We start from the raw sequence: 12,718 nt of genomic DNA, 5'->3' as shown, positions 1-12,718 counted from the left end.
CACAGCAAGCAGCATGAATGCCCTGGATCTGCTCTGTTTAACCTGCCAGCTTAAGAGGGTTTATGAGAGATGCCAGCTCACATTGTTGTATGGAAATTTAAGCTGTAGGCGAGAACGTAAAACTTAGACTGTGCATTTAGATTAGAGTATTATTGAGGTTATTTTTATTTTTCTATATAATTTGAACACAGATTCTGTCAATTGCATTGTGAACATGTCATAAAGAATGGACAAATGCTTTGGCTTTCCCCTGTAACGTTACAAAGTTACAAATTTGGTGATGCATTTAAATCCCAATTTCTTTGGCAGTATTACATTTTTACACAGCAGTACGGTAAGGATTCACGTTATTTATAATTCGACAGAAAATTAGTACGTTGACATATATTATTTCAGTGGTTATACTGTTTTTGACAATTGTAGATGAGAAACCACACCCAATTTCCCATGCTGCATCATTTTTACGCACTGTAATATTGTGTATTCATTCATTCATTCATTCATTGTCTGTAATGACACTTATCTTCCTTGAAATTTGCCTATTCGCATGCAGTCTTTTATTTAATTTTCTCAGAAAGAATCTCTTTTAAAATGTAAATTTTTCACTAATGATTTGCTGTATTAGCCAGAAATTTAATTAATGAAATGTGGTCTCTGTATTTAGCAAGTATATAGATAGACATACATGTATTAATGTGTGTCCCTATTAACCAGTATTAGTATAGACCTCTAACTGGGATAATGAATTATAAAAAGGTTAGTATACTATTTGCAGATTTGTTGAATGATTAATAAAGGTGGAATAGAGTTTTAGACACTTGTACCACAAATCTTACCCTGTCTGAACACCACCCCTTTCCTCACAAGACGTCCTCTGAGTAATTGCACAAATTGCTCGGTCTCTATGGCCTTGTGTTTGGAGCTGTGCAACTATCAATAAAAACAAATGAATTTCAATAAATCATTCCCATAAACTCTTAATGGAAAAGAGCCAGAATGAAATGTGGTGCTCCCTCACTAATAATCCTGAGAAAGTGGCTCTGTGATAGAATTGATGTGGATTAGCTCTCCTGCATTAACTAATTAAAGGAGACATAAAAAATTGCATTTTCCTTGCCAACTCACGGATACCTACTACCATCCAATACAGAGCCTTTTTTCATTTTTAGAGACTTTATTGGATTTTACATGCTGTCAGGATTTTGGTGTTCTGCCACCGCTGATTATATTCAAGTCTCTTCAATAAGTGCCTTTATTCTATTTTAACTGTAATGGCGTTTGGCAATCACTCATCCAGAGTGATTTAAATTTGTTATGACACAGGAATAAGTTAATACAGTATTCAGAGTCTTGCCTAATGATGGTAGTATAGTGTTACCCAACAGGCTCTGCCAACTAATACATATAAGTCCTTATTAAAAAAAAATAGATCACAGAATTACAAACTGATCAGTGGGAGCACTTTTTTGGCCTTTTGTTGGTGGGCATACATGTTTATCCCTTTCATCAGTGAAAACATCACACAGCAGGAACTCTATTACACACCTACCTTGTTGGTCCACCTTTTATATGTAAAGTCAGACACACACACACACACACACACACAAAAACACCCGACCTTTGTCTCCTGACAACATAACAATTGCAGCCCCCACCCACATTATGTGTGCATTTGCTTTTGCTTTGAAATGCAATTCAAAGGCTACAAAGAAAGCTTAAATATGCTGCTGGCCATTGAGCAATACAACTATACAACACATATAAAAATCAAGCTATTAACACAAGCACACTAAAAGCATCTCTCTACTTTCCGGCAGGGAAACCACAAAATAGAAAGAAGGAAGTTAGAAACAAGTTGAAATTGATTTGGAGCAGGTATTTATGTCTAAAACAAGGATTCTTGTAGTGAAAGATAAGTCTGATTCTAGAGGAATTTTCTTGAAAGTCCCAAAATATATATTCTCACATCAAATGCCTTTTGTTTGAGCTGTTTTCTGTATTCAAGCCATGGCACAGGCTTTTTCACAAACAGAAAGGATTAGAACCTGAGCTCTAACATATTTGCCTGCCTACCTGTCCTTCCTGTTCTGTGTGTATGGTGAATAACCCAATATTAATATTTTAATGAACAGTCTCTTCAGAAATACACACGCATTCCCGTTCATTCTGTTTCCTGTGATTTGACACTGTAATGGGTTTGTTTTGTGGCTTTTCCCTCCATGTCATACTTTGATTTTGACAGGAGTGAACTAGGTTTCAGTTGTGTAATAAAAACAGAACAGAAACAGAACAGAAAGTTGCCTGTAAAGGGCACATTGTAATATTCAGGATCCAGAGGAGATTTCATGGTTTACACAGTGATTATATAGCTACATTTATCATCCGCTGTAGACTTGTCATGGTTATGAAACATTGCATTACAGGATGAAAGATTGTCTTGTTTGTGAATTATCCATAGCGTTTAAAAACTGAAGTGGCCAATCAGCTGATTAGAAGCTTTAACAACAGACGTGGCTTGAGATCAACTAAATAAACATCACTCAGCATTTTACTCTAAATATCTCATAGAATCTAGATTTGCTTAATAACATAGAATTGCTAATAATACTGTTACAGTGTCATGTGTCTGCAGTGCAGGGGCTAAGGGCAAGTGTCTAGTTTTCACTTTTCTCTGTCCATGCAATTTTATTTTGGTCTATTTGCATTTATTTGCTTTTCTTTGCAGAGCTAACAGCACTGTTTACGCTCATAGTTCAGTGTGTCTTCAGCCCTTGACTCTAACACTCATTAAAGCTCTTCTTCACTCCACTAAAGCTGCTCTAAGCGTTCCCTTTCCTCTGTTGCCATGGTGATGATATGAGATTTTGACTCAACTTTTCCTTTTTTGGTAGAGACACACCAAAATAAAAGTTCTATGCCAATATTGTTAGTCTATATCTGACTTGTGCAGATAGAGGGTTGTTGCTAGGTAATAGGCTCAGCTAAACAGGTTAAGCAGCTTTAAAAATCATAAAAGCTTCATCTCCTGAAGGACACGGGCCAGCTGGGCCATCTGCCTCATTACTTGTCATTGTGCGACCTCTTACTATTGTCACCTATAGCGTATAAGATGCCATTATCACAGTAAAATGTACACTTTGTGTCTGTCACCAAGTGCATAAGGCTTGGTCTAACCAGAAAAATGTAAATATTTAGTCTATTAGAACATTACTTAACAGTAATTAGGACTTTAGTCCATAAAATGCCACAATTCTGTTTATAATTCTTGTACGTAAATACCTATTTCACCAACAGTTTGTGGAGGGTTTTAAGTCTGGATGAGTATAGCATGTGTTGTATGTGTGTGTTGTAACGTATTGACCATCAACTCTAAGTCAAGCTACTGTTTGTATTCTCTTAACAGTTCTGCTACTGCTGACTCAAACTACAAAATAATTCTGTTGTAACATCTGAGTGGCTGTATGCATTTATCAAATGTTCACCTATGTCTCTGTTGTTTTTTACTCTTTAGAATGATAAGCTGGAGCAGTGCAAGGACTCAGTTTATTTCCGAGATGGTGTGAGACGAATTGATTTTGTTCTGTCCTACGTCGATGACAAGGATGGAGACAAGAAAGCGGTATGTCCCTTGGGTAGTGAGCATACACAAACCAAGTTGATTTATCTCAAAATTTCAGCTGACATGTTCTTTTCACAGTGTCAACACATGACTCACTCTGATGAAATATAGTTTGATTAGGAAATATCATATCTGCTCATTTCATAACTGCCCATATTCTTTGTTTAATGTAACTAATTAATTCATTGTCTGTAACCATTTATCAAGTTCAGGGTCGCGGTGGGTCCAGAACCTACCCAGAATCACTGGGCACAAGGCAGGTACACATCCTGGAGGGGGTGTTTAGTGTACAAGTTGGTGTAATAGCTCAACACCATAAAATTCAGTCTGTTCACTCCCCATTGCAAGCTGCATTGAATGTTGCTCTGTATACTTTTCTAGCCCCCTTTCTCTTTGTTCTTCATTGGTCAGGCCCCACACAGTACCACCACATAACAGGTATGATTTGTGTGGTGGATCCTTCTCAGTGCTGGTGGTGTTTTAATGTGTATTCCATTGGTATGAGTGGATAAGACACAGCAATGAGCTTTTTGTCCACACTGTGTCCACTGACTGTCAGCTTTGTTGGTCCACATTGTAGATGTTAAGTCAGAGACGGTAGCACATGTTGCTGCACAGTTTGTGTTGTACATACTCTAGCCCTTCAACAGTTGTCACTGGACACTGCTCAAAGGACACTTTTTTTTGGTGGTTGGAGTATTCTGAATCTACATACTCTACATACTACACACAATAACACACCACCATCAAATCACTATCATTGCAGTAATCCATGCAAATAATACCTGTTCAGTCTTGTCCCGGACTTTTGAAGAACAGGGTGAAAGTGGCAAACAAAGAATGCAGAGTAGCAGATGCACTAGTGTCTAACATTTTAGAACTATAAAGTGCTCATATATGGTCAGAGGACCTAAACATACAGTTTAATTCTTAAGATTAAAGATGTTTTTCTTGACCATATTTGGTACACAAACAAATGAAGCTAGAAATGTAGGATAGGGGCCCTTTAAATGGTTACCAGAAATACATCCTTATAATGATGTAAGACTGGTTGTTGCTTTACTATGCAAGCAAACATTAGCAGCTTGTAAGTAGAGAATATGAGAATATCCTGTCTGTATGTGGGCTACAGCGATGATGCACTGAGATGTGGTTTGTGGGGTTGAGGATTGAGAAACAGCTAACAGCTTTCATGTGACTAACCATGGCACAGTGGAGATTACAACACTCAAACAGCAGAGCTGTGATTTCTTAGAATGACCTTCAGGTCAGATAGTCTCCTGTGTTCAATTTCAGCATAATTTCATTGTGAAAACCTTGTAATACTAACATTTTCTGTTACAGTGACACTCAGAGCCAGAAACACTTAGTCTGTACCTATAGGTTTCAGGTGAAAATAAATATGATTCTGTATGAAATCTCTATATTAATTTATATATGAATACCATTGTATACAGGCAGGGTATGCATGGAACTGATCTACAAGCCAAAACATGCACTTTATGAAAAAAAAAATGCTCTTTCAAAATAATCTGTTGAGAGTGGAGTGCAAACAAAAGGTGTGTTGGAAAGCACCTGTTAGAAATGCAACTGTTTTTTAAAGCTTTTAAACTAGCAGTTAATAAATATCTGTGCTTTAAGGATTGGATAGACAGAAACCCAAGCCTTAAACATGTGCTCAAAGGCTGGGTACCGGAACAGTAACAATATTTTACATATATTTACTCACTGCTGGAGAGTTAGTGATGTAATACTTTCAGAATTTTATAAAGTGTTTTTTGATTCAAACTGTAGTGGTCCAACATGTTCATGCAGAATACTGACCTATAAAACCTTGGCTTAAACACCCTCAGCATGTCAGACTCACAGGATATGACTGTTGTGCACTAGCTCATCTGGTTACTCTTAATTTGAAACGGCCCTGGGTCCAGAGTGTGCTGTGTGAAGTTATTAGATTACCCTGCTCCAGAAATAAACCGCAGATCTTTATTTCTCCCAAGGGTTCTAAACAGTGCACTGTAGTTTAGTCATAATTCATCTTGCCAGCTTTTTCATTAACAGAGAAGACCAGGGGTCTCATTTATATAATGCACCTTGAATTTCAGCCTAATTTTCTCAACATTTGCATACAGATTATTTATTAATTAATTTTTTATTATGGGCTTCAGGGTCATTTTTCCTCACACAGTCCAAAAACACATTGGTAGGTGGATTGGCGACTCAAGTGTCCATAGGTGTGAGTGAATGTGTGAGTGTGTGTCACCCTGCGAAGGACTGGAGCCCCCTCTGGGGTGTGTTCCTGCCTGCTCCGGACCCACCAAATCCCTGAATTGGAAAAGACAATGAATGAATGAATGATGTTGATAAACTACACACTGGTTCTTGTGCCTATATCAGACTGTAAATTTTGTCATTGTCTGTAAGCGCTTATCCAGTTCAGGGTCGCGGAGGGTCTGGAGCCTACCCGGAATCACTGGGTGCAAGGCAAGAACACACCCTGGAGGGGGCGCCAGTCCTTCACAGGGCAACACACTCACACAATCACTAACACACTCTCACCTACGGACACTTTTGAGGTGCCAATCTACCTATCAACGTGTTTTTTGGACCGTGGGACGAATTCGGAGCACCCAGAGGAACTCCACATGGAGAACACACCAAACTCCTCACACACAGTCACCCGCAGCAGGGCTTGAACCCAGGTCCCTGGAGCTGTGTGAGCTGCTGCCCGTCATCCATTCAGGCTTATTATTTAAAGTAGTAACTTTTTTCACCACATTATATATAAGTTTATTTTAACTGTCTGACTTATTATGTGTATCCAAACTGGTTTATTCAGAGAATATAAATCAATGTGATTCTTGTGTCACTTGCAGTTTTAAAGAAAATAAAATTATTTCTTGTCATTGATTATGACTGATTGGTTCAAATCCAGGTGATACCCCAGACCAAGGGTCCCACAGTAGTAGCTAGCATGGGCGTCTGTCAGCTGACGTGTCAGATCTGGATGGTTTGCCTTCAAAAATCGAAACTGTTCAGTGCCATTGCATCAGCAAAAGAAGTTGTGGTCTGGCCTCAGAGTTCTTTGAGGAAGTACATTAGCCTAATTAACCTCCTGAACCTTTTAGGATAATATCTGTCCATTTGAATTTAAATTAGGCATCTGAAAAAGTTTAGCTGGATAGAACACTGACTGGAAATGAGAAGAAAGTGTGTAAAATGATTTATCGTAGACTGACTAAGCATCAACAGCTATTTTCCCTGATTTTTGATTAATGTTTCCATAAGTGGCCTTTGGACTGTGCCACTGGAATCAATGCAAGAAGAATAATGTTCTGTTTGTTTCTGTGTTTGTGAATAGGAGAGGAGAAGAGAATACGAGGCAAACCTTTTGAAAGCTGGTTTGGAGTTGGAGACTGAGGATAAATGGGTGAGATTATGAACTCCCAGAGAGATATACCCTGAGGGTCAATGAGCAAGAAGTCCATCTGCCATGCATTACACTTCATTTAATTGGATTTCTGACCTCAAATGCCTAGTATTTTAAGAAAATACAGTTGCACCAATGTATGCCCCTTGAGCCAGTGCTTGGCATTGAGCTTAGTGACCTGTAAAATCATGTGTGGCAGCCTTTAGCATCCCATTTCATTTCATGTATTTCTAAGAAGATTACACCCTCTGTGTGTACACAATTAAATATCTGTGTTCTTATTTGCGGTCTCTGAATTGATTCCTTGTAAGGGGTGTTTACAATCTTTTAACATAGATATATCTATATCATGCAGTCATAGGGTTATGGACATATTGCATATCAGCTGAAACGTTTTCTTCTCCTCATTTTTACATAAAGGAGTCTGATGATCGCAAGACGTACTATCTAAAGATCCATGCCCCCTGGGAGGTCTTAATCACGTATGCAGATGTGCTGAAGATTAAGGTACCATTCAAGGCTAGCGACATCCCCAAAGCTCGGGAGGTTCCTCTGGAGTGGCTGACCCATCCCTTCCGCCTGCCTCCAGAAATCATGAAGCCTGACCCCGATTATTTCACTGCCCCCTTCGACAAGAGCAAGGCTGACTTCTTCCTCATTAATGACAAGGATTCATTTTTTCCCCCGTCCACCCGCAACAGGATCGTAAGTCAGCCACCACAGCACACGTGCAGAGTTTTTAGATTTAGTTTTTCTAGCTGCTTATGAAAGATGGCTTTAAAAATGCCCTACATTTTTTTTCGGAACCTTTTTGTAGCAAATTGTATTTAAAAATTACCCAGCACAAAGTTATGTGTGCAAACCATAACCAAACTGGTTAAAAAATGGTCTGAACCTGATGAAACCTAGCATTACTTACAAGTGTCCTGTGCCCTTTAAGCACTATTTGAGCTAAGGATATGGATCTATTCCTGCTCCATACGTCAATAATATTGAATGACATTTGCTGTTTCTGATCATTTAAGCTAGAAATGTCTCCAAATACGGAGCTTCTGAATGTAAACAAACAGATAGAACTGTGTTTCCCCACTATTGTAGACATTCCCTTTAAGGCTCCATGAGCAGAGAAAGAAGCGACTCTGCGCTGTTTTGCCATTTTCACCCTTGGGACAGCCTATAGTGCCTCCCTGTGGAAACAAGACAAGAATCAATGCTGGACTGACTTTTTTTTTTATATGGAGAACACCGAGTTCTGCTGAAAGGCTTGGAATTCATGGACTTCCAGGTCAGTGAGTCCTCTCCCCACTGATGTGGTGTGAGTGGCCGACTGAGAAATACTGCTTTCACTTGGTTAACTCCCCTCTTAGCAGGTAGATTCCTGCTTTTTTAATCTCTGATGTGTGGCATCTTATTCCGTTTTCCAATTCCACCTTAAAAGCTGCTCTAAATCCAACTTGTAATTTTCTTTTCAGTTCAGGGCACTTACACAGCACTTTTTTACATTTATTTAAATTTTTCAGTGTTAAAATACCATGTCCATTAGCACCATTTAAGGTGGAATGGGAAATTTGTATGAGACGCTAACTACTGCAATGAAGGACAGCCTAAATTCACTGCCACTTTACCTGCCATGGTCCATAGAGTCACGTTTGTACTCTTGTTCTGAACCTGTAGAAGCCTGGTTTTTCTCCCCTTCTGGCCAAGGGATAACGTCAGTTTATATCATCTATGTGCTGGTGAGGAGGGGATAGTTCTCTTGTACCAGTGAACCATGTCCATACTTGCTGGTGTGTAGCTTTTTATGGCTATAATGAGTTCATTGTGAATGTTATAAGCTCTGTTTGCATGGTCACTTTCAGCTTTTGTTCTCAGCTATGAGAAAATAAATATAGCTCGAGCTGTGTTTAAGCAAAAGTGAGGGCGAGGCTGAAGGGAAGGACGTTGCTGACGTTTGGCTCTGAGATGTTAGTGCGACTTCGGGTGGCAATATCTTGGATAGTACACCTTTAAGTATGAACACAAGCCAAGACCAAGTACAATTCCTGTGAAACAAGTGAGAGAGTCCCTATGTGAACAGACAAGTTACTGTGAGATTTGAGTAATGTGTCAGATGTTTTTCAGGCAGTCTTTCACACAGGCGTGTGGATACCACTTGAGAAAACAAAAATCTGCTATTTCATATAGGATGTAGGGAGAAGAAGGTTATAGGAACTAGATAAGTGTAAAGAATGAAGTAAAACTTCTAATGTGAAAAAGGAAAAAAGTGTCATGTAGGAAGAAAAACTAAAGTATGAGTAAATACAGGCCTTAAGGAATTTCAGAGACCTGCACATGAAATATGAGCCTGATAAAATATTTAAGAATAGATGACTGCTGTCGAGTTCACTCTGATTCAGACACATATTTCGAGCTGTAATGTGAAATAGCCATGGAAAGTTCACCTTCTGGACAAATATTGGTGTAATTCGTTTTAACACTGCCTTTTCAGGTGTATTACATACTTACTCGCTGTCCATACTACAAGGAGGATCGAAAAGAGAAAGACAAGACAGGAATTAAGAGACTTCTGAGCAATGGCACCTACACTTCTGCTTACCCACTTCATGATGTAAGAGCTGATTTAGGGCACTTTTTTAGGATGCTTACTTACTGAACTGTTACTGAATGTACCTCATTCTGGTTTCCCTTGCAGTGTCGCTATTGGAAGAAAGCGAATCAAAAACTATGTGAGAGTGAGAGATATCACCTCTACAAGCACTGGGCTCGCTTTCTCTGCTTCTATAAGGAACAGCCACTTAATCTTATTAGGTGGGAAAGATTTTTAACACTATGCCAAATATATCACAGCATGATATATAAAGTATAATAAATACAGGAAATTTCCTATAAAACATGGAAAACACCACATGAAAACAAACTGAAATGACTAAATATCCAAAAGTGGCTATAATGCTATTAATAAAATAAATCCTAATTAGCAGGATGTCTTGGCAAAAAAGCATGTTCACACTCAGCATTTGTACTTCAAACCCATATTATGCAACCAAGTTAACATGAGGCCAACATGCACTGATAAAGAGGAACAGTACCAATAAGTGGAATCTCTGGAAAAGTTGCTGAACTCCACAAAAATACAGCCTTAAAATGACCACAGAATTGTATAAGCACACTCATCACCCAGTCTTAACCAAAACTCAAGAATATGTAGCAAGGCTGTAACTAATGAGACAAAACTCTGTATGCACTGTATACTTTTATTATGTATGCCTAACGTTGTGTGTTTGTTATATTGTCTGCTATTCATACGTAACTGTTTTCTCTGTATATAATATCAAAGCACAAGTCATTACTGTTCATCTTTCAGTCTACGTACACTTTGGTATATCACAAGGTTGTCAAAATTGCATTTCCTGTTATGCCTTCAACAGGAAGTACTATGGTGAGAAGATAGGCATCTACTTTGCTTGGCTAGGCTTCTACACAGAGATGCTGTTCTTTGCTGCTGTGATGGGAGTCATCTGCTTTGTATATGGTCTGCTCAGCTATGATGATAACATCACTAGGTAAGCATCAACTTGTTTGGTTGTCATATGTCTCGGGGGTTATCCCCTGTGGAAAATAAAACTGTCTATAAACATAGATTATGTAGCAGTCTGTGTCTCAATTTAGGGTGTTGGTGATAAAACAGGGTCACAATTTCTATGAAAATTATAGTCTTTTTTATTTATTATGCAAGTTAATCACTGAACCTGCATATCTTTGAATACCTCTGTATTATTGATGTTAATGATAAATTAGTGGTAAATCTAAAAACAAGAAGTGTTTATTTCTCTAGAGCTCAGAATTTCACATCAAACCTCATGAAATTAGGTTGTTTATATCTTAAAAGACTTCATGCTGCTTAACTTTTGAAAAAAAGATCAGGGCTGTTTTGCAGAAACACAAATGATGTTCATGCCCTCTGTTTGTTGTTCAGTAAGGAAATCTGTGACCCCGATATTGGTGGGAAAATTGTGATGTGTCCACTGTGTGATAAGAAGTGCTCCTACTGGAAGCTCAACTCTACATGTCTTTCATCTTGGGTGAGTTACCTCATCTACTGCCTATTCCCCCTTATAGAATAGACCTATATTTAATAATATATTGTAATGACTTTGGATGATGGGTATTGAGATACAGTTAAACTGCAATTAATTAAAAAGGGCACAATTGCAGTATTTGGGCTTGGTTGTGTAGTGAGATCCAGGGGCAACACATGCCAGCAGACATCTTTACGCTGATGGTGAGCCCAAGACAAAAAACACATCTTGCCATATACCAAGCCCAAACACACATAGACACCATAAATAAATAAATAACAAATAAAGATGAAGCCACAGTGCATGCTGGGAGCTCCCCCGGTGAGTCTCAGCACCACCCAATCTCTGGCAACCACTACAGTGTACTAGGGGTAGGCCAATCTTAATTCAGATTAATTTGAATCCCTGCACTATGCAATTGTTTTAATAACCCAAAACAAATTTAAATTTAAATGTAATTCAGTTCTTGATATTGACCATGCCACAAACAGGGGAAGAAAAACTAAAAATTAGAATAGGACACAAAATAGAGGCTCGTTTTTAAGGTTTTTTTTTTAACCAACTCTGTATGTAATAAAATATTAATTTGAATATTCTGAGGGGCACATTCTAATTTAGCATCTGTTTGTTTGTGACGTGTTTTTGTTCTTGGCTCAAATATCAGTTGACCACTATCAAAAATATTGTGGACTAATGTGTAAGATTGGAATTAAGATGCTAGCTTGTGGCTAACATGTTGGGCAGGCAGTAAAGTCTGGTAAGATTATAAAGGTTTGTGGTTAGCTTGTTAGTTGATGCTAAGTTGTGGTTGTGGTGCTGCATTGAACATAGTGACACCATTTTTTTTCTGAAAGTAAGCTGAACTAGAATTAAATATGCTGCTCTATAGTATGTGGGAACTCAAATGAAATGGATAAGACCATACTAACAAATCATTAGTCAAAAGGTCTAGTCATGTTTCCGTTGAGAATAAGAAGGGCCCATTTCTCATGGGGCAGTCAATGTGGATGTTTCTTATCACTTTTATGGTGCTGTATCTTTTCTTAATGGTTCTGTTCCTTCCACAGCAAGCCCATCTATTTGACAATGAAGGAACAGTGTTTTTCGCCATCTTCATGGGAATATGGGGTGAGTTTGTAGCTTCCTGATACAAATAAACAGCTCAATATCGCCACCTAATGGAGAGCCACTTAAAGAGATTATATACCATATTTATTTTAATTAGCTCTGGTCCCAGGTTTTTCTTTCTTTCTTTGTTTTTTCCTCTGATTATTTTGACCTCATAGGGCAGCTGACTGAATCTGTGCAATTGCTTAATTTTTAAAACATAGCATGCCCAGCAGGACTTTTTTTTATATGATGCATAATGAGTCTCTTGATTATAGGTGTGAAATACACTTTCTCCTAGCAATAAGAATAGCTTTTGCATGAGCAGTTGATTTCCAGATGGTTTTCTCTATTGGCAGTTGGCTTTGTTCAAAACCAAGTAACAATTAAATTAAATAATTATTTCTTTTAAATATATTGCCTCCTTTTTTCTAGATGTCCAAATGTTTGTAGATGCTTGTAAATAGTGAATTCACCCAGGTG

The 12,718-nt window shown here is 38.2% G+C and overlaps 1 protein-coding gene across 1 annotated transcript in view; it reads left to right on the top strand.

The window, feature by feature from the left end:
* The window catches only part of LOC136678043 (anoctamin-5-like), a 39,206-nt gene that overhangs the window by 16,352 nt on the left and 10,136 nt on the right, over positions 1-12,718 (top strand). The window contains exons 3-10 of the mRNA XM_066655818.1: positions 3,512-3,619; positions 6,981-7,049; positions 7,470-7,754; positions 9,538-9,657; positions 9,742-9,857; positions 10,478-10,612; positions 11,026-11,131; positions 12,196-12,256. Of these exons, the coding sequence (XP_066511915.1) occupies positions 3,512-3,619; positions 6,981-7,049; positions 7,470-7,754; positions 9,538-9,657; positions 9,742-9,857; positions 10,478-10,612; positions 11,026-11,131; positions 12,196-12,256 (1,000 nt within the window). The remainder of the gene's footprint in view (positions 1-3,511; positions 3,620-6,980; positions 7,050-7,469; positions 7,755-9,537; positions 9,658-9,741; positions 9,858-10,477; positions 10,613-11,025; positions 11,132-12,195; positions 12,257-12,718) is intronic.

This window comes from Hoplias malabaricus, chromosome Y (genome assembly GCF_029633855.1).
Source record: "Hoplias malabaricus isolate fHopMal1 chromosome Y, fHopMal1.hap1, whole genome shotgun sequence".
In the NCBI taxonomy this organism is placed as follows: Eukaryota; Metazoa; Chordata; class Actinopteri; order Characiformes; family Erythrinidae; genus Hoplias; species Hoplias malabaricus.
Note: the sequence above shows the minus strand (reverse complement) of the source record. Positions and strands in the feature narration are given on the sequence as shown.